Genomic DNA, 23,121 nt, shown 5'->3' with positions numbered 1-23,121 from the left:
ACTAGCACTGATGATGTTACCTAGTTTGGGCAATGAAACATCTGCAAGAAAACAACCAACCTCAGAAAGGACAAGGTCCCCTGACCGTATTTATTTATTTATTTATTTATTTTGTCACAACAATATATGTAGGTATCATACAAAAAGATTATATAGCATATAAACATATATATGAGTAAATATTAGGCGGTATAAGCATATATATATATATAGGAAGAAGAAAAGAAAAACAATAGGACAGGAACGATAGGCACGTTTGTGCGCTTATGCACGCCCCTTATGGTCCTCTTAGGAATGGGGTGAGGTCAATAATAGAATGTTTTTGGTTAAAGCTTTTAAGATTATGAGAAGAGACCAAAGAGTCAGGTAAAGTATTCCAAGCACTGATGATTCTGTTACAGAAGTCATATTTTCTGCAATCTAGATTAAAGCAGTCGACATTTAGTTTAAATCTATTAGTTGCTCTAGTATTATTGCAATTAAAGCTGAAGTAGTCTTTAACAGGAAGGACATTACAATAGATGATTCTGTGAGTTAAACTTAGGTCTTGTTGGAGGCGACAGAGTTCCAAGCTTTCTAAGCCTAGGATTTCAAGTCTGGTGGGGTAAGGTATTTTGTTGTTTTCAGAGGAATGGAGAACTCTTCTTGTAAAATATTTCTGGACACGTTCAATTGTATTGATGTCAGAGATGTGAGGGTTCCAAACAGGTGAGCTGTATTCTAGAATTGGTCTATAGAAATCTGGGAGAGAGGGGAGGACCTTTTGCTAAAAAGGGATTAAACAGTTTAATGTCAAATTTTATTTCTCCATATCTATATCTTTATGTACAGCAATTTGGCAATGAGCTGGGCCTATTGGCAGAAAACACAGCCATTTTTCTTAAGAAAAACATATTAAATTGTGGTAAAATACTGAAACAGCTGTTACTGCACCCTGCTATAACATAATAAAATAGACAGTCACAAAACCAGGTTAAAATATTGTAAAATTTTGCTTCCGGAGAAACAGATATACTCGAAGAGTACCCACTGCAGTTGAATAAAGAAATATTTTTATCAGATTATTCACTAACAATTTCAATCACATGTCATTCTTTTCAACACATTTATTTCAACGGGAACTCTACTTACCAAACCTGCCCAAAAGAGGAAAAATATTATCAACCAAAATTTGTCTGTGCATTTCCTATGTATCAATGGTCTCCACTTTCTTGATTCAGGAAATCTGTCTTCAGAAACCTAGATTCACAAATAGGATATATTTTAAGATTCATTAAACATTAAGGATGGTTAGATAGACAATGTATTCTTTTTGCATGGCATCCAATGGATAGATCTTGGTCACTCATTTTAGTTTAATCTGCACAAAGCACACAAGTATCAGATTATAAATTTAAATGTTACGGGTATTAACAAAAAAAATTAACTCTGAGTCCCTAAATGAACTGGAGGATTTACCTGAAGAAATAACTTCTCTAATAGTGATCATATATACTTCAAGATTTTCCTATAACCGTGATGGCAAACCTGTGGCATGCAGAGCCCAGTCTGCAGGCATGCGAGCTGTCGCCCCAGCTAAGCTGGTTTTGGGGTCTCTGTCATGCATGTGTGAGGCACATTCACGGGGCATGCATGCACAGCAGTCACGCGCACATATATCGCATTATGGCTATCGGCACGCGACGACAAACAGGTTAGCCATCACTGTCCTATAAAGTCCTTGTCTTCCCTGCCAATTGAAATGTGCTATATGGTTTTAAGAGAGAATATCCTTGAGTTCTCTTGTAATTGAGATGCTAAACTTTTGCTACAGATTTTAGCGACATTTTTTGTACAATTCATACAATGCATTCTAGCGAGTCATTGTATGCCTTAAGAAGTGCTGTTTAGGTATGTAATAAATGACTGATGGACATGGGTGATTATATCCTTTTGTGGTTGTACATAAACATCAAAACACATGCATGTATACAGCAAGTATTTTGCTTTTCTCTCCTGCAAAGCAAAGTAGCAGTGCATGCGTATGCATGCAGAGACATATGGGAAGTACTTCTAAAGCAGCCTTACAAAATATGTGGCTGCTATAAAACTTCAAAGATTTTTGTTGTTGTTCCTATTCCTGCATGTTGCAAAGTACCTCTTTCAAATACTGTGAACAGCTTTATTGAGCTGTATTGCATAATTGCTCAATATATGTTACTGAAGCAAACAAGAACTTACAACTAGTCCTTGACTTATGACCACAATTGAGTCCAAAATTTATGTTGCTAAGCAATACAGTTAAGTGCATTTCCCCCTATATTATGACCTTTCTTGTCACAGTTGTTAAGTGAATCACTGCAGTTGTTAAGTCAGTAACACAGTTGTGAATCTGGCTTCGCCATTGACTTCACTTGTCAGAAGGTCCCAAAAGGTGATCATGTGACCCCAGGACATTACAACAATTATAAATACATGCCAGTTGCCAAGTGCCTGAATTTTGGTCACATGACCACATGAGTGTCAGTGGTCCACACTTCTCTTCTACCCCCCTCTCCCCTCTCCAAGAGGTTTTTTAGGTTTGTTAGGAAGAGGTCGAAAAAAACCTTATCCAAAATGACCACCAGAGAGAACCAACAACCACCATATCCAATCCATCTCCTAATGAACCACGCATCCCTAAAGCATACATGGATTTATCAGACGTTTTTAGCAAGGATGAATGTAACCTCTTACCCCCCCCACCGACAAACTGATTGCGCAATTGAATTGCACCCGGGGGCAAAATTACCAAAACCCAAAATGTACTCAATGACGCAGCCGAAATGTCTGAACTAAGAAAATACATTGACACTAACCTAGCCAGAGGGTTCATTGAACCAGCAAAATCACCTGTAGCTGCGCCCATGCTATTTAAACAAAAGAAAGATGGTTCGCTTAGATTGTGTATTGACTTCAAAAATATCAATGCAATTTGCATACAAAACACATACCCTTTACCACTTATGCACTATTTGTTGAACCACTTATCAAAAGGCAAAATTTTCACCAGATTGGATTTAAGGGAAGCCTATTACCGGGTCCGCATCAAGGAAGGTGATGAATGGAAAACGGTTTTCAACTGCCCCTTGGGCAGTTTCCAATACCGTGTCATGCCTTTTGACCTCCAAGGGGCTCCAGCTGTTTTTATGCAACTAATTAATGAAACCCTGCACCCCCATCTCTACAATGGGGTTCTTGTCTACTTAGATGATATTCTTATCTACACAAACAATATCGAACAACACATCAAATTGGTCAGACAAGTCCTTAAAAAGCTCCTAGGGGCCAAGCTATATGTCAAACTTTCCAAATGCGAATTCCATAAGGAATCCCTAGACTACCTAGGTTACCGGATATCAAACGAAGGTATCGAAATGGACCCAGGAAAAGTAAAAGCGGTGTTGGATTGGCAACCGCCACGCACACGTAAGCAACTTCAAAGTTTCTTGGGATTCGCAAATTTTTACCGCAAATTCATTCCTTCTTTCGCAGAAGTAGCTCTACCATTAACAGAATTGCTAAAAACTGGGCCATTACCCGCCAAACCCAAACCTAATCGACCCCTACCTTGGACAATGGACTGCCAACGTTCCTTTGAACACCTGAAACGCCTATTCTTGATGGAACCAATTCTTCAACACCCGGATCCAAATAAACCTTTTGTGGTCCAAGCTGATGCAAGTGAAGTAGCAGTAGTCTTATTACAATGGAATACCGACAACAATCTTATGCCCTGCGCGTACGTGTCTAAAAAACTGACGGACACTGAACGCAGATGGGCAGTTTGGGAAAAGGAAGCCTTTGCAGTGCGCTGGGCACTCCTCTCCTTCAAGACACTTTCTTGAAGGGGGAAAAGAACCATTCGAGGTGTGGACGGACCACAAAAACCTCGAATACTTAAAAACCCCTCAAAAGCTGTCTCCCAAACAAGTTCGATGGGCTTAGTTTTTCAAACGGTTCCATTTCACCCTCAAATACATCCCCGGCGACCAAAATCTACTGGCTGATGCCCTATCTAGGAAACCACAATTTGACAGCCAACGCGAAGAGGTAATACATGCGATGATTCCCGATAGCGAACCGGCCAGCCAAGCACTTACTCGACCGCGATCACGCCGTAGTACTAATATCCCACCAAATAAACTACTAGCGGAATTAAAATCAGCACTCACTGACGATGCTTGGTTTAAAGAAAACTTGCCAGACCTCACCTTAAAGGATGGGATACCCTGGAAAGGAACCAAGATTTATGTACCCGTCGCTATGCGGCTGCCTATATTACAGAGAAGCCACGACTGTCGCCTAGGAGGTCACTTTGGATTTTTAAAGACTCTCCACTTGGCTAGAAGACAATTCTGGTGGCCAAAAATGAAATCAGATGTCGAAGACTATGTCCGGAGCTGTGCTACCTGCGCCACCATGAAGTCCAGACCAGGGAAACCCCCTGGACTCCTACAACCCGTAGCCGAACCCACCAGACCCTGGGAAGAGATTGCCATGGATTTTATTGTTGAACTCCCACCTAGTGGGGGAAATACAGTGATATGGACCGTAGTGGACTTGTTCTCTAAACAGGCCCACTTCACTGCATGCAGCGGATTGCCATCGGCGAGAAAATTAGCAAAGCTCTTCGTCAAACACATCTACAGACTGCATGGAGTTCCTAAAAGGATAATATCCGACAGGGGTGTTCAATTCACAGCCAAGTTCTGGAGGGAGTTCCTACAGTCCATTGGGTCGTCTCAAGGACTTAGTTCTGGGTTCCATCCGGAGACCAATGGAGCGGCTGAAAAATTGAACTCGATGGTGGAACAATACATACGGTGTTATGTAAATTACCAACAAGAAAACTGGTCAGATTTGTTACCATTTGCAGAGGTCGCATATAATAATGCTGTACACAGCAGCACGGGGTTAACCCCTTTTCAAGTAACCACCGGCATGGACTTCGTTCCAATGTCTGAACTCCCCGTGCAACCCCCCACTTCCGTTTCCCTAACGGACTGGATGAATTCGTTGAAAAAAGGTTGGGAAAATACAAAAAAGGCCTTAGCTGTGACAGCTCGGAATTACAAAGCCCAAGCTGACAAACACCGTTCCCTTCAACCCCCTTTTCGCATTGGAGATAAAGTCTTTTTATCTACTAAGTATCTGAGGTTGAGAATACCCAGCAGAAAATTCGGTCCAAAATTTTTGGGTCCTTTCCCCATTGTAAAAATTATTAATCCCGTTACCGTCCAACTCAAGCTCCCTCGAATGTTGGGGAAAATACACCCGGTATTCCATACCAGCTTATTAAAACCTGCTAGACAGTCTGGTCTGAGACCTCAACCTGCCGCTCCCCCACCACCCTTGATAATCCAAGGTGAAACCCACTATGAAATCAAGAAAATCCTTGACTCTAGACTATACAGAGGTCAATTACAATATTTAGTCCACTGGAAGGGATATCCATTATCTGAATCTACTTGGGTCAAAAGTTGGAAAGTAAATGCGGACAATTTGATTAAACAATTTCACGACACTTTCCCTGACAAACCTAAAAAACCTCTTGGAGAGGGGAGGGGGGGTAGAAGGGAAGTGTGGACCACTGACACTCTTCTTTATTAACTCTTTGTTTTCTTTCCTAGGATATAGCTTCTTTTCCAAGGGGGGACGCCTGTCAGGCCTGGAAACCATACTAGACTTTAGGGTTCCAGGCGCTGCCACATTTTTCCCCTGAGGGGAAGAAGGGGGGTTGAGGGGTATGGTAACATTCTTCAAGCGGTCAAGGTCGGATGGTGTTCACATCTGCAGGAAGAGTGGCGAGAAGATATTCGAATGAACTGGGAGAACGTGGGACCATGTGACCAGCAAAGGGGTCAGGGGGGTGGGACTCTTGGGGTTTGTATAACTGGGAAAAGAATCCGGAAGTTCAGTTTTGGAATTTCACTCATCGTGTGCCAGTTTCCTCATGCTAGTAAAGAACTCTGAAAGACAATGGCTTCTGAGTTTTTTTTATGCAGAAGAGGTTTTTCTGGAACCCTGACACATACTACTGCAAGTTGTAAGTGTGAAGACAGTCGTAACTCACTTTTTTCAGTGCTGTTGTAACTTCAAACGGTCACTGTACTCTTAAAGACAGCATTCTCTAAGACTCAACTGATATGACATCATAATATGACTGTAAGACTGTAACTTTGTTGCTGGTAATCCTTATGATTTGTATTGATATATTGACCATCATTTGTGTTGTAAATGTTGTACCTTGATGAAGGTATCTTTTCTTTTATGTACACTGAGAGCATATGCACCAAGACAAATTCCTTGTGTGTCCAATCACACTTGGCCAATAAAAAAAATTCTATTCTATTCTATTCTATTCGAAAATGTAAATAAAATTACAGCAATTATATGGCATGTAAGTGTTTTGATTAAAGTTTCATGGCAAATCACTCCACTTCCCACTCGTGACCACGAAGAGCTAGAGACTCTGGTTCAGATTCCTCTTCATTTTTATTGATTTATTAAATTTATACAATGTCCATCTCATTCTGAAAAGCAACTCTGGGTGGCTTACAATTAAAATTTAGCTGTGGGATGCTTGGTGCTCTCTAAGTTTGGTTGTTTTCTTGCAGAGGTTTCATTACCAATCTAGGTAACTTCATCATTAGTAGTACAGAAGGGAGTGGAGTTTGCTCTCATTTTATATACTCTCAAGACCACTTCCACCAACATTGACAGGGCAAGTATATAAAATGAGAACAAACTCTATTCTATTCTATTCAACAAGAAAAACACAGACTTCAGAGGATAATTAGAACTGCAGAAAAAATAATTGCTACCAACTTGCCTTCCATTGAGGACCTGTATACTGCACGAATCAAGAAGAGGGCCGTGAAAATATTTGCAGATCCCTCGCATCCTGGACATAAACTGTTTCAACTCCTACCCTCAAAACGACGCTATAGAGCACTGCACACCAGAACAACTAGACACAAGAACAGTTTTTCCCCGAAGGCCATCACTCTGCTAAACAAATAATTCCCTCAACACTGTCAGACTATTTACTGAATCTGCACTACTATTAATCGTTTCATAGTTCCCATCACCAATCTCTTTCCACTTATGACTGTATGACTATAACTTGTTGCTGGCAATCCTTATGATTTATATTGATATATTGATCATCAATTGTGTTGTAAATGTTGTACCTTGATGAAGGTATCTTTTCTTTTATGTACACTGAGAGCATATGCACCAAGACAAATTCCTTGTGTGTCCAATCACACTTGGCCAATAAAATTCTATTCTATTCTATTCTATTCTATTCTATTCTATTCTATTCTATTCTATTCTATTCTATTCTATTCTATTCTTACTAAGCACTGCTGATGTTACCTAGTTTGCTAATGAAAAGGTAAGAAAACAACTGAGCTCAGAGAATACCAATACCAACCACAGTTCAACCCTGAGCTACAAAAACTGTACTCTCTTATAGCTGTAAAATTTAACTATAAGACAGTAGGTAAGCTGAGACTAGTCATTAACTCTCAATGCAATTAACTTTGGGGGGAAAGGGATTGCAGATTAGGATTTCCAACTTCCAGAAAACATGGGATAGAAGCTTAATGGATAAAAAAATAAGCTACACAGGTCTGAACAGAGTAAATGCAAATGTTTACCAATTACATTATTTTTATACCATGCCTTCCCCCCTCCCGTAAAGAAAACAGGGCAGTCTAGGTGATACTTCTTCATTCTATCAGCACAATTTTGCCGAAAGCACCAACGACGGATCCAACGCCATTCAGTGACTATCCCAGCTCAATGGGACGTAATCACACATCCACCGAGGTGCAAGCAGACCAGACCTTTTCACCCTGGGCAAGGCAGGGTAGAGCAGGGGTCTCCAACCTTGGCAACTTTAAGCCTGGCGGACTTCAACTCCCAGAATACTGGGAGTTGAATACTTCAATTCTGGGAGTTGTAGTCCGCCAGGCTTAAAGTTGCCAAGGTTGGAGACCCCTGGGGTAGAGGACTCCTTCTTTAAGTATTCCTGAAAAACAGTCGACCTTTGCTAGTTGCACCCATTCAGCTAGGGAGAAACTCTGCTTGAAACTCGCATTGCAACTTTGTGCCCCCCTCGCCAACCGGGCTGAGTTTCCTTGCAAAACCGACGGGGCTTGTCCCTTCCTCCAGCGGTACAAATGCACGAGGGGAAGGAAAAAAAACAAAAAAACGTCGCCGCGGGAAGAGGCCTCAATACGGTGGAAGCGATACCGTCTTTCCGTGCACCTGTCGGCTTGGGAGTCACGGCAAGTCCGCTTTGGCGGGCAGCGCCGCCTCCGCGCCGTAACCAGTGTGTGTATGGGGGAGGGAAAAAACGCCACTTTCCCGCGTCGTTAGCTCCGTCCCGGGTCGCTGCTAACCGGCCGAAGCGATTTTTTTCTTCTCCGACCTGCCCACCAAAGTTCCTCTTGCAACGGTGGAAAGGGGGGGGCACCACCACTTCATTCCCGCCACCCCTCTAAGCTCCCCTCAAGGAAATACCGCGCTTGGTCTCTTACCGAATACTCGCCCCTGTAGCACGCCATGCTGCTCCCTCCTTTCCCACCCCCGCCGCTTTGGGTGCTGGGGCAACTTGGGCGGCTCCTTCCTGCTTTGCCAGCCCCGGGAAGCCAGGTCGGGAAGGCTGGGCTGGGCTGGGCTGCAGCTGGATTGCGGGCTACAGGTTTAACCAAAATAGCCCAGCCTCGGGGTTTAGCGCGCTGCCTTCCCGGTCCGCAAACCGGCACTGGGTCTTTGAAGGGCCTCCCTGGCAAGAGTCGCCGCGCGCCTTTGCGCCTGGGTTTCTCTCACCGCACGCCTTGCCTTTTGTTTGCCTTTCCGGGAACGAGGTGCTCGCGGCGGGCGTGCAAAGTTTTTACCACAACTCCGCGCTGGAGGGAGGCGCGCGCGCCCAGAGCCAGCTCGTCTCGCGACCGCGAGGTGCGGCCGGCACGTGAATTAGAACGCCTGAAAATAAGGATAAATGGGATCTTCTTGGCGAAGGGGAGAAAGTGGCGCGTTTCCCATTCTCGTGTGTGGCTGGACTTCAACGGGTCTTTCGTCGGCGAGCAGGGTTTGTTTTTTGTTTTTTTCCCCCGCGTGGAAGATTCCCAGGTTAGGCGCGCGCGCGTGATTGCAACACCTGAGCAGGTGACTTTTTTTTTGGTATTTCCCTTCCTGTGCAAGCGACGGAAAAAAAGGAAATGTCCACCCAGTTAATAAAGAAAATCCTGTCATTTATTTATTTTATTTATTTATTTATTTTGTCACAACAATATATGTAACTATCATACAGAAAGGTTATATAGTATATAAAGGTATAAGCATATATATATATATATATATATCTCCCTTATGGTCCTCTTAGGAATGGGGTGAGGTCAATGGTAGAAAGTTTTTGGTTAAAGCTTTTAGGATTATGGGAAGAGACCACAGTCAGGTAAAATATTCCAAGCACTGATGATTCTGTTACAGAAGTCATATTTTCTGCAATCTAGATTAAAGCGGTTGACATTAAGTTTAAATCTACTGGTTGCTCTTGTACTATTGCAATTAAAGCTGAAGTAGTCTTTGACAGGAAGGACATTACAATAGATGATTCTATGAGTTAAACTTAGGTCTTGTCGAAGGCGACGGAGTTCCAAGTTTTCTAAGCCTAGGATTTCAAGTCTAGTGGGATAAGGTATTTTGTTGTTTTCAGAGGAATGGAGAACTCTTCTTGTAAAATATTTCTGGACACGTTCAACTGTATTGATGTCAGAGATGTGGTGAGGGTCATAGCCTTAGAAGGATTTCTGATTGCACCCTGGGTAAAAACAGGCATTCTGGCGTGGTGATTCAGGTGGAACAGGAGTCACCAGAGCTGCCGAGTTTTTCCTCTTGAACGTTTTTGGTCCTCGACTTACCACAGTTTGCTTAGTGACCGTTCGAAGTTACGACGGCACTGAAAAAAGTGACATGACCATTTTTCAAACTTACAGCCGGTTGCAGCATCCCCATGGTCACATGATTTACATTCCTTGACAACTGATTCACATTTATGACAGTTGCAGTGTCCTGGAGTCATGTGATCCCCTTTTGCGATCTTCTGACAAGCCAAGTCAATGGGGAAACCAGATTCACTTTAACAACTGTAGTAATTGACTTAACAAATGTGGCAAGAAGAATCGTAAAATGGGGCAAAACTCACTTAACAAGTTTCTCACTTAGCAACATAAATTTTGGGCTCAATTGTGGTTGTAAGTTGAGGACTAACTGTATTTATATCCTGCCTTTATTATTTTTATAAAGTCAAGGCAGTGAAGATATCTAATAGTTCATCCTCCTATTTCCCCACAACAACCCTGTGGGGTAGATTGGGCTAAGAGAGAATGATTGGCCCAAAGTCACCCAACCAGCTTTCATGCCTCAGGCAGGACTAGAACTCACGGTCTCTCACTTTCTAGCCTGATGCTTTAACCGTTACACCAGACTGGCTCTCTGTTAATGCTTCACCATTAGAATAGTCCTTGCAGTTTTCATGACAAGTTTTTTTAGAAGTGGTTTGCTATTGCCTCCTTCCTAGAATTGATAAAAAATGACTAGATCAAGGTCACCCATCTGGCTTTGGTCTCCTGATTTCTAGCTTGGTCATTAACCACTATACCAAACCATCCCTCTCTTCTTAGTGTTATCCTAACGACTGCTGTAAAAAAGTTTTAAAATTAGGTTGGTCATGCAATGATCGACATTATGACCATAATTCTAGGCTTAAGTCTGGTTGTAAATCGCGCACTATCTGTAGGCATGGTGGTGAGAGAAACGTAGTGTGAATTTGGTCATATTCTTGCAAGCCTGACCTGATCAATTTTTAAAAAAAATTATGATCACCCTTCTCAGTTACTTACAACACACAGTTTGAGAATCCCTCCTTGTACTTAGATTCTGCATAATATTTTCTAAGGCTTATCTATCTAAATATCACAACTGACTTTATTTATAATTGGATTTATCACTGGAGGTTTTTCTCAAAAATTTAAATTCTAAAAAGCGAAGTAAGGAAAGTTTTCTACAATTTGAAATTATGTAAATTGTTTGTACTTACTCTCATTCAGAGCTGGGATCTGTGTTGTCAAAATAACCTCCCCCCAAGAGTAAAACATTAAGATGTACTGCATATTTATGACCCAAAACTTGATGAAGTACATTTTCTTTTACTGAACTTTGACATTCATGTAAAGAAAGTAGAATAGAGGCAATCTATTCAAACTGCAATCTGGTTATAACCTCTCTAGCTAGAGCAAAGGTATAAGTCTAAGTCTAAGTTATGCACTGCTTGATAACATAAATCTTTGCAGTAGGAAGTAAGGTAGCAAAACAATTATCTCTTTTATTTGTTTAGCATCAAGTTGCTAATCATTCATGCAGTTTAAGCAGGAACCAAAATTTTACCAATTATAAAATTAAACATACTTCATAAAAAACTGTTTTGATTAATATGTATTATTTTTTATGTGCATTTTATTACTGTAAGTTACAACATATCTAGCAACACATGTTCTGTAGTGCAATCCTATGTTCTGAGGAAAATGAGATTCTATACTGCTCTAAGGCCTTTTTTGAAGGAGATGGGCAGTTCAGAAATATGAAAAACCAATGAATAAATAAATAAAATGGAAAATGTTTTTCTTTGTTTCTGAATAAGGCCCCCCCCCCAAAAAAGCCCCCAAAGATTTAAAAGAAAGTAGAAAAGGCTTAATGCTGGGGAAAGTGGAAGGAAAGAGGAGAGGATGATCAGCATCAAGGAAGATGACAGTAAGTATACAATTTGGAGATTTGAAAGAACAGGTTAGGAACAGGTTGTCATGGGGAAAAAAATTGATGTGGTCACAAAGTTAAAGATGACTTCAGGGAACATAATAATAAGCAGAAGAGAAGAAAAACGAGAAAATAGCAAAATACAAAGACTTGCAAATAGAAATAGAATGACTGCGACAAAAGAAAGCAATAGTAATAGGAGCACTAGTTAATTAGCATCACCATGGACAAAATCATCATCGGTCAATTGCAAAAGGGCATTTTTACTTAGGATAGCTTACATCCTGTGACAATCCCTTTAACATCTTCAAATAATAACATCTGTCTCCCAAGTCCTTAGGAAGGACTCAATAAGTAAATAAAAATGCCAAATCCAATCTAAAAATCTGGCTGATAGTGCAGTTGAACCATAATAAATAACAACAGTGGTTGTCGGCACACTGTCTGATACCAAAAAATGTTGGACATTAGAAAATCTCTGCATTGACAACATCTATACCTGTCAGTTACAAAAAGCCATTCCGCTTGGATCTGGAGATATACTATGCCAATACATTATGACATCCTAAATTCTTGGGAAGAGTTTGATGTTTATGAAGGCTAAATAATCTAAGTGATTTCACGTTGTGTATATTGTAATAATAAAAAGTAAATGTTTGCAGCCTAATACCCATTGAAATTTATGAAAATATAGTTATACATGCAAGTCAAGTTTCTGGATTCTGCCCAGAACATTTTTTTATCATTGCAAGCTTTAAATTATTAATATATCTAGTGAAATTAAGTTTAAAAATATGAAATATTTTCATGTTAAAAACACATCATTCTGATGCAATCTTGTAGAAAACTGGACATTTCTAAATGGTGCATTTTTATGTAAAAATAATTATTACCATGTGCTTATTAGAATATGTTTCTGCTAATACCATTACGTTAAGCTCTTTCATTTGTATCTTCCACTAGATTAAATGTGTTGAAAAACTCATAGGTGTTGTAAACACTTGTATTCTGGGTTTTCTTCCACAAGATGGTGCTATCTATCATTGAATATATAGCTGTTAAACTAGGTTGGCAAAAGAAACCCGGAAAAGTTTTTGTACCACTACTAGAATTGCAGGACTATGTTCACATATTTAGGAAGGACACTGGTTTGCAAAGGGAAACTAATTCATTTTGTTGACAAGTGCTGGTTCATGAAAGACAGATTTTCCTGATACAACCCATAGTCCACAACCTGGCATAGAATTAAATAGACATTTATTTGCATTGATTTTGAGTCTCCTGGGTTATGGGCAGTTATTTGAAACTAATTTTCTATTTGCCTCTGAGTTCTGACTAATGTAAGCAATTTAAAATGTTCATGTATTTCATAGAATTTTGAAAACTTGTCTCAGATTTTATTTGCCAGGTTATTTTTGAATCTGTAAATATAGCAGGTGGTAGCAACAAAGTTCAAGCATGACTTGGAGAAAATTCCCAAGCAAGTCTTATGACTGACAAGTACCAGTAAATACTTCAGCAAGAGTCACTTTTGCAGACACAGAATATTACCGTGTTTCCCTGAAATTAAGACCCTGTCTTTTATTTTTTTGAACCCTGAAATAAGCACTTGGTCTTATTTTTGGGGAGGTCTTATTTTGGGGCACATGGAGCAAGACAGGGCTCCTCTTGACATCTTACCTGATTTCCAGCTCTGTCTCCCTAACTAGAGGAAATGGCGGGGACTCGCTGTGCATGTGTTTAAATATTTTCAGGGGAGGGCTTATTTTTAGGGGAGGGTTTATTTTCGGGGAAACACGGTAGGATTCAAGATTTTATTAGCAATGTAATTTTTGTAGAAGAAATTTATCTAAGCAAGTGAGCAGTAGTCCAGTATTGAGAGTGCCATCGAAGTTTACAATAATCTGTAAAAAAGCAAGCTACTTGCCTTTCAGAATTCTCATCTCTTTGGAAGTTGAAGATTTGACCATGTTCATATTTTGTTTACAACTCAAAAATAGTTCAGTATACTAAAGAGGTGGTAAAATTGCTCCACAATGTCCGCCCCCAAGTTTACAGATTATTTAATTGTGTCCAGATGTCTGTGCATGGAGTTGTAGATGTCTGCCAAAAGCAATTACGCTTTATATCCTGATGGAAGCTTACATGGCCAAATTGTGACATAGCATACCAAAATATGAATATGCAGTTTTTCCTGGGATTTCCTCTGCGGAAATTGCCCAAGATCTCAGAAAAAGATGCCACTCTTGCAAACAGGAGCTACATTCATGGTCTTCATGTTTGAAGCGTGTTTTTGGAACTGAATTCAAAATACTGTGCAGCTCTGAAATGCACTCCCTATAATTTTCCCACTTTGCAGATAGCAGGCATCTATCATAAATCCTGCATTTATGATAGATGCCTGCTGTGTTCCAAACAAGCTAAGAGGTTTGTTTTTCTGTTTCTCATTTGACACTGTACTCATTTAACTGTTACCACTTTTGTTTCTAGAAATCCATTATGTCAATTTTAAAACTGAAAATGCTAAATGGGAAGTGAAATCGACATGCAGGCAGATGACAGGTAGTCTCCAACTTACAACTATAATTGGGACCGGAATTTCCATCGTTAAGTGATGCAGGTGTTGAGTCGTGTCTGATTTTACCACTTTTTTTGCTGCAGTTGCTAAACGAATCTGCTTTTCCCCATTGTCTTTGTTTTAAAAGTTCCCTGGGAAAAAAGCACAGGGAAATCACATGAACCTCGGATGCTGTGACCATCGAAAATACACAGCAGTTGCCAAGCACCCAAATTTTTATCATGGGCACACTGCCACTCTTCTTAAGTCCCAGTACCAATTGCAACTGTGACACTGTCATAACTTTAAATGGTCATTAAACGAACGGTTGTAAGTTGAGGATTACCTATAAACATAATTGGGGGACAAGTGAGATACAAATCTGTACCCTGGAGACAGCATCTTTCTTTAAATCCCTAAAAACTGCTTGCTTGCTTGCTTGCTTGCTTTCTCTCTCTCTCTCTCTCTTTCTCTCAATGCAAGTTGGAAACTAAGCGATCTTTAATATGCAGAGGTGGACATGGGAAAGTGACCTAGAAAAGAAGCCAAATCAGGCTGCCAAGTGCAGACCAGCTACCCGCACATTCTCTGGCTATATCCATGATACAGGACAAGGAGTTCTTGTCTGATAATTGAGTAGGGCTTCTGTAAGCCAGCACCTATATCAATAAGCATTCATCTCAAAGGAATGCAGCTGAACTGGACAGGCACCAGCCATCAGTGATTGTTTCTTAAGTACGAGAACAGAAGAGGAAAGAAGTCATGTACTTAAATGTAATGGTTTTTCATACTTGGAAGCAAATTATTTTTCTTTAGGTGTATTCATCCAATGTCTTTTCACACTTAAAAAATGGAAAATTCAAAGCAGTTACTTAGCTTATAAAACATTTGTGTCAATAGAAACACCACGTACCATCTGGTAAACACTGTGATTACAGACTTTCCCCAGAAGGAGCCAGCACAGGGTAGCTTTAATCTGTATTAGACGGATTTTGGATAGCTATTTAACATTAACATTTAAGAAGTACTTTTTAAAGTTTTCCATTTTTGAAAACAGAACTGAACTTAAATTCAGGAACAATGCGGTGAGACTGTCATATTTGCTAAACAAACAGGAACTCACAGGGGTAAGGAAAGGTCACATAAGAATCAAGATTAATGAATAAAGAATTTAACCACTCTGGCTCTCCTAAAAATTACTGTTTCCCCAGGCTATTGTTTCAGCAGGTAGACTAATCTTTGATCCAGAGACAGTACCTGACCAGAGTAGGAGAAAACCTTTCTAAATAAGTACTTAGAAGAATCCCTTCTTCTTTAGCGACCAATCCCCTGATTGAGATCAGCAACGAAGTCCTACCTGTGATTAAATTTGTGGGTCTGAGCTGGAATGTGGTGATTCAAGATAAAGTCTTGGTGATGGTTTCTTCTCAATAATTTTCAAGACCCATCCATTCTCTATTAGTAATCAATACTAACAGTAACAGACAAGGACTTACCTATTCACTCAATTCTTTGTTGCTATGCTTTTTGTTACAATTTTGTCTTATTTTCTGAATTTTTTTTTATTTCATATGAAGGATAAAGTAAAAATCTATAGCAAGATGGGTAGCATAGAAATCAAATAAGCAAACAACAAGCAAACATTTTTACTCTGTATTATAATCTACGTTGTGATTATTTAAAAACAACTTAATAGCAAATAAATGCAATTATAGGGAATAAATTAAGTCTCATAGTTATTCTCAGCAAAATCTTCCCCAGGTTCTGGTTAGGGATTGTATAGAAATGCAGAGTTAAGGAACTTGTACTTTACTCTAATATTTTGTCCTGCAACCTACGATTCATTCAAGGTGATACAACTTCAGTGAAGTTGGTTGTTATGGTCCTAAGGATGCAATCAGGGATCATGGTCAAATCCCTGGATGCTTTACAGGTGTTCTTTATCACTCATATTTGAGAAGGGAGGAAAGAACAAATGCCTACAAATGAAATTTGTTGGATTACCTGTAAAAAAAAAATTAAATTTGAGGAACCTAACTCTGGTTCTATTCTTAGGTATTTCTTCTTAAAAAGTCAAGTCCATGTCTTGACTGTTAATATTTTTTGTTATAGGATATTGAAATTTGGGGAAAGGTATGCTGGGGGCACATCTTTTAGAAGCTGCCACCAAACTATAGCTTTTAGTTTGTCAGAATGAGAGCATTATTAAATATAGTTGAAGTACAGTAATCATATCAGTTGTATTTAATTAATTATAATATATAAAATTTATGTTCATATTGAACATTTGTCTCTCCTTTCCCCTGAAAGAAACACCAACATTTATACACTCCTCTTCTATTTAATCTATCTTTGCATATATCCATAATATATCCATGACTTAGTATAAATTACTGCTTTATGTGGTACATTAAATCTTGTCCTCCTTGGTATAGTCCAAATATTTTGGACTATAACCCTCATCATTCACTGTCAGCAACCCCATTAGTCCAGACTGGGGAAGGTTGCTATATTTACTTATGTATGAATGCAACCTAGAAGCTTCCATTAGAAAAATGAAGGCGTGAATGAGACTAAATAGAAATAATATTGCAGAGAAGCAAAACCCTTATCATTTTGCACGGCTAAATTTTTGTATTTAAATTTCCATTCACTGGTGAATATTAGTTTTGTGTGTTTCTAACAAATCCTCATCTCGGAGCTGGTGTGTGTGTGATCATGAATGGTGCTATTACACCATATATTTCACAGGAAATCTATCCAGAGAGTAAGATTTTCTAAAGAGGAAGCTCTTGCCTTCAACATTGCGTGCTTTTTAATAGATATATTATTTTTGGTAACAGGATGTTGCATTGCTTTTTAACCCGCATGTTAACCCATGGCAGAACTTTAGAGCAATGGGTACTGCATTGCCACAGTCTTGGTTAAATCATCAGAAAATGACGTTGATAAGCTCCTGAGAAAATTCTTAAAAGCAGTAACAATATAAACCTCATAAATCCCCTGGACTCTGCATTCTTAATCATGCTAAAGTTTATTATGAAGGAAATCACTCCATTATGGGAAATGACTAGCCTTCATGAACCCATTCACCTGCACAAAATGTTAATCATGGGGATTTTTCCCAAACATTCTACACAGGTTGCCTACTTTAGTACCCCATTGGAAGGGTTATCACACAACTGCAAAAGCAGGACAGCTGCTTCTGCATTATGAATGAGGGGTCTAGAAACATGGGTGGGATGGAGAGCCTCCATTAGTCATGGCTCTGAAACATTATTCTGTCAAACGGAGAAATTCCAGCTTTTTCGTAGAGAGAGGATTCAAAAGAAATGTGTCAAGTCGAACACTCCTCTCTTATCTCTTGATGTCAAGCATTTTCCTGGAATCCTCAGTGAAGCAGAAGGGGTGGTGGGAATATCTCCCCTGTTTGTGCATCACATTCTCCATTTTGAAGTCCTGGTTTCTTTCTTTTTCTGTCTCCCTCAGCCCAGCTACCTCTTCATCTTGCCTCATCTCCTTTTTTTTTTTCTTGTTTACCCCAGCGTTATTTTTTATTTATTTTATTTTATTTATTTATTTCATCAAGCATGTATTAGATAACAGATATAAGTATAAACATGGTTAATACATGAAATGGATACGAATAAAAAGGGACATTAGGACAGGGACGGTAGGCACATTGGTGCGCTTATGCACTCCCCTTACAGACCTCTTAGGAATGGGGTGAGGTCGACAGTAGACAATATAATGTTAAAGTTTTGGGGATTTGGGGAAGAAACCACAGAATCAGGTAGTGCATTCCAGGCATTGACCACTCTGTTACTGAAGTTGTATTTTCTGCAATCGAGTTTGGAGCGATTTACCTTAAGTTTGTATCTATTGTTTGCTCATGTATTGTTGTGGTTGAAGCTGAAGTATTCGTTGACAGGTAGGACATTGTAGCAGATAATTTTATGTACTATGCTTAGGATGGACTGAAGATGGTGAAGTTCTAAGTTGTATAAGCCCAAAACTTCAAGTCTGGTGGCATAAGGTATTCTGTTGCGACCAGAAGAGTGGAGGACTGATCTCCTCCCCCTGTCTCTATCCTGATTTCTTTGCTACTTTTGATGGAAGGAGAGAGGGGGACCCATTAGGATATATCTCTGTGAGAGAGAGAATGATTTGTATGCGTATATCCAAATAGCAAACCAATTTTACAAATCTGGTATCTTATTTTATTGGCAAATATGATTATTCCTTATTCAAGACAGGTAGTTCTCAGCTGTAATGGGGCCTGTCATAAATTATGATGTTGTAAACATTATAAGACCAGATAATAAGTGAATATCATGAATGTTAAGTGATTTTATGGTCATTAAGCAAATCAATTGTTCATTATGGGGCATTTTTGCTAAAGAATGGGAGTAAATGCCACTTTGGTAAAAATGTCATAAATTGTGGTCACGTGACTTTTGAATAGATAGAATATCCTAGTGTTCTTCATTAGGATCATGAGAAATCTTCAGTCATAAGAATTGCCTGACTAGGTGGTTCAGTGGCTAAGACACTGAGCTTGTCGATCAGAAAGGTTGGCAGTTCGAATCCCTAGAATAGCAGGGGGTTGGACTAGATGACCTCCAAGGTACCTTCCAACTCTTGTTACTGTTACTGAAATCTGTTAATTGAAATAAACACAAATGTAAGGAAGGCCAAAAGCCAGGGCTAGCGGTAGTTGGCTATGAGACACATTTGTACTCAATTTGTACTCAAATAATGTATTTGTATTCAAATAATGTAATTTACGTATTGTATGATGCAATAACGTTATGTATTATGTTATATACAATTGTGAGTCAGTTTCCTGTAGTGGTCAAAGGCACTGGACTAGAAACTGGGAGATGGTGATCCTAGACCTGTCTTAAGCATGAAGTCATCTGAGTGATTTTAGGCTAGCCACTCCCTCTCAATCCTAGAGAGGAGGTAAAGCACTTCTGAAAATATTGCCAAGTAAACTGTTTGCATTTGCAAGAGTTTTAACTACAATTAGATGTCTTCCATTTATTTTTCCCCTTTGCCTCAGTGGAATTACTTATTACTTCTATTTAGACTCAGTGGAATATTATGGGAGCTAAAGTTGTACAGCACTATAGTCTTTCTACAACTGTCCAGCATTAAATTTAGTACCTAGCCATTACATCTGCTGTCACCCAAGTATATATCCAAGAACAGGTAACATGGCAATGGGACATGTTTTGTTTCTCACAGTAACAAGTTGACTGCTGCTTCAGCCCAACCACCTGAAGGAACTATGTTTAAAAACACACACACACACAACATGCAAAAAATGAAATCTAGAATAAGACATGACTTGGAAAGAGAACAAAGAAGATGACATAGATGTCGAGATCTAAATAGAGAACATAGAACATAGAATAATAGAGTTGGAAGGGACCTCGGAATCTTCTAATACAGGGGTCTCCAACCTTCAACTCCCAGAATGCCCCAGCCAGCAAAGTATTCTAGCCATCATGGCTCATGCTGTAAATTTAAGAGGGAAAACTGTACTTTGACATTACTACAACTAAGGATGTTTTAGGAGAATTTTCTTCCCTGGTTGAAAGGAGTGTCATGGGAACAAACCATAAAAAAGATGTACCAGGCAGCTTTGTACCATGGCTGGCAGGGTGACAGATTTGTGCTGCAAAATTCAGAGTACCGGTTCGTTTGAGAACAGGGAAGCATTATATTGTCCTGTATATCTTTGCAGCCATTCAGTAGTTATTGGATTTATGCAGCCCAGATATCGTAGCCTTAATGATTAGCTACAAGTGAAGAGAGCACAATTAAAGGTAGTTTTGGGGTTGTTCTTTAGGAAGGCCCTTAATACAGAAAGCCGAAGGTTTCAGCTTCCGCACCTCCACATGGAAGTATTGTATTAAGGAAGGACTATTACCATAAACAAATCAGATGACTATTTCATTTCATTTCTCTTAAAACAGCAGACAAACCACTCCTTCCCCAAATTATCTTCCCACAGTCAAAGAATCTAGTGCAACAAGACCTTAGGGGAACACATCTGGTGTGGTTAAATATGATACTTTAGTGTTGACACAGCTGTGATCCCTGAAAGAACCAAACACACTACTTTTTTCATTACACTCTTTGTTCAATTATTGCACATAAGCAATAATCAAGGCAGAGTCCAAAATAAATATATTACCACTCTTCAACAACATATATTCAGCATGTAGGAATATAGCTGAAAGAAACTCAGAGTTCTGGTATTCATCTCCAACGCCTTTGCTAAACACGACTGTGCTTCTGATCTCTGGCGCATCAGTGTTCTAGTAACCTCTTCCTGAAATGGTCAGATGATGAATATTTTTACATTTTTCCAAAAATAAATCTGTCCTACAATTTATACAACACAACAACTGCAGTGGGTGCACTCTGATCAAACAATTATAATTGACTTAATTCACTTAATAGGCTTTTTTGGAAATTAATTTTTCTTAATCTGATATTGCAGTAAACAATTTAGCAGGTTGTCTTTAGGAAAGCATAAGTACTGTTACTTCTTGATCATAGTAAAGATATGCCTTGTTTGGCATAGGATTAATTCTTCAAACATTATACAGTTTCTATTGTTCTTTTGTTCTCATATCAGATGAAAGAAGCTCGTGTGTGTTAATAGCTTGTTAGAAAAACAATGCTCAGTAATGTATAAAATTTCAGTAATTTAAGAATTCCGTCATAAATAATCAGGACTATCATATGTGGTCTGCAAAAAATTCAGATCATCACTAGATGAGATCAAAAAGATCTAGATTTTTGGGTAAGGGTAAATCATAGTTATCTCAGAACTCTTAACTATAGAAATGTTAGGCATTACTAGGTTTTGTGTACTGCAAAATCCAGCAAATACTGGAGGTTAAAGAGGTACAGAAAACTTTGCCATTGTCTGATGGTCATCCAGATTTTGTATTTTTATATATAGTAACCCTACATTTTAATTATGGCCAAAAATGTTTTTCCACTAATGAATACAATGAAATGATATACAGGTAGTCCTCAACTTATAACCTTTCATTTAGTGACCATTTGAAGTTACAATGAAAAAAGTGACTTATGACCATTTTTCATACTTATGACCATTGCAGCATTCCCATGGACATGTGGTCAAATTCAAACTCTTGGCAACTGGCTCATTCAGTGTCCCGTGGTCATCTGTTGTGACCTTCTGACAAGCAGAGTCAATAGGGAAGCCAGGTCCACTTAATTAATTTTATTTATTTTATTTATTTGATTTTTATACCGCCCTTCTCCCGAAGGACTCAGGGCGGTGTACAGGCAAGATAAAACATACAATGTACAAATTAAAATACAATTTAAAAAACTTATTTTAAAATTAGCCTGAAAAAATTAAAATATGCCATGAACTAAAAACCCCATTTAAAATTAATCAAATTTACAAAATTTAAAATTAAAATTCAATTCAAGCCAGCCCCGCGCGAGTAAAAAGGTGTGTCTTCAGTTCGCGACGAAATGTCAGAAGGTCAGGTATTTGGCGTAAGCTCGGGGGAAACTCGTTCCAGAGTGTGGGAGCCCCCACAGAGAAGGCCCTTCCCCTGGGGGCCGCCAGCCGACATTGTTTGGCGGACGGCACCCTGAGAAGTCTCTCTCTGTGAGAGCGTACGGGACGGTGGGAGGCATGTGGTAATAGCAGGCGGTCCCGTAAGTACCCAGGCCCTAATAACTGGGTAATAATAACTGGGTTACTACAGAATCTAGTGTTGCCACTGGTCTTTCCCCCCTGTCATCCCGTTCCCAGCTCTCCTCCAAAAAAAAGCTCTCTAGATCTTGGGCGTAAACATTTCCAAAAGCCTAAGATGCAGAAAGTTCCAACTCCTCTAGGAGAGAATTCTTCAGATCCATCTTTCTCCTTTGGAAGGAAGTCATCCTATAATCTGAAACTACTACCCTGAGCACAGCTCAGTTCTAAGGAGTGTAGGCTACCGAGAATGCAAACATAATTAATGGCTGGGAAAGGCATGCCTATCTGGAAAAAAAATATCCTTGAGAGTATTGGTTTCCTCAGTACCGTAAATATTTTCTTGTCAGCATACAGTAATTTTGGCAGATGACCCATAATTAAGCCTTGCTGGTTTGAAAAGTTCAGGAATGAGCCTTTAATTTCAGACTAATAAAACCATCTGATTTCTCTGCCTTATCCAGCCATTTTCCTCATCGGGAATTACAAAAATCTGTATGATAATTGGAAGGCAGCAGAGTTAGGGTTTTCTCTAGTGTTTTTCTTCTATTTTATGATTATCCTGGATTAAGCAGCTTTACACCTGGTAGCCTAGCTTCGCCATTCCAAATTTTGGACTTTTCTCCTTATCAGACCTGGTTCTGCCCCAATTCCTTCATCTAGATTTCTAGCATCTGCCACCTGGGGTGGTTTCCTCATGCAGAGGCACCCCACAAAACACACTTATTTGGAAATAATTTCCACTTCTTTTGAATGGGCTTTTCTTGTTTGATTGTAGACCAGTAGTTCTCCTGCAAAGAAGCAGAGACAGCTCAGTGCATGGACTTCTTAATGCTGGCCACAGGATAAGTGCCAGGACGAAGCCCTATACTAGAAAGGGAGAAGTTGGGGGCGGGGTAGCATGGATTTGGTATTTCCCTCTGCTTTTGTAAACATATCTGCTTGAAACTTTTCATTTTAC

General features: G+C 39.4%; 1 protein-coding gene and 1 long non-coding RNA gene across 6 annotated transcripts in view; one reads left to right on the top strand and one right to left on the bottom strand.

Moving 5' to 3' along the window:
• Nucleotides 1-9,043, bottom strand: part of SLC44A3 (solute carrier family 44 member 3) — a 47,285-nt gene extending 38,242 nt beyond the window's left edge. For 4 of the 5 annotated variants that reach the window (XR_009154294.1, XR_009154293.1, XM_058176104.1 and 1 more), the window contains exons 1-2: nucleotides 8,571-9,043; nucleotides 1,132-1,239 (exon numbers count right to left, since the gene is read on the bottom strand). Coding sequence is in view for 3 of the 5 variants with exons in the window: in XM_058176104.1 (XP_058032087.1) it covers nucleotides 1,132-1,239; nucleotides 8,571-8,597 (135 nt within the window). In the remaining 2 variants the exon portion in view is untranslated. The remainder of the gene's footprint in view (nucleotides 1-1,131; nucleotides 1,240-8,570) is intronic. The other variant, XM_058176102.1, reaches the window with a different exon arrangement.
• LOC131194745 (uncharacterized) overlaps nucleotides 9,018-23,121 on the top strand; it is a 55,869-nt gene continuing 41,765 nt past the window's right edge. Inside the window, exon 1 of the long non-coding RNA XR_009154295.1 lies at nucleotides 9,018-9,124. This is a non-coding gene — a long non-coding RNA (uncharacterized LOC131194745). The remainder of the gene's footprint in view (nucleotides 9,125-23,121) is intronic.

The sequence above is a fragment of the Ahaetulla prasina genome, chromosome 3 (assembly GCF_028640845.1).
Source record: "Ahaetulla prasina isolate Xishuangbanna chromosome 3, ASM2864084v1, whole genome shotgun sequence".
Taxonomy (NCBI): Eukaryota; Metazoa; Chordata; class Lepidosauria; order Squamata; family Colubridae; genus Ahaetulla; species Ahaetulla prasina.
This window is presented reverse-complemented; position numbering and strand designations above follow the sequence as displayed.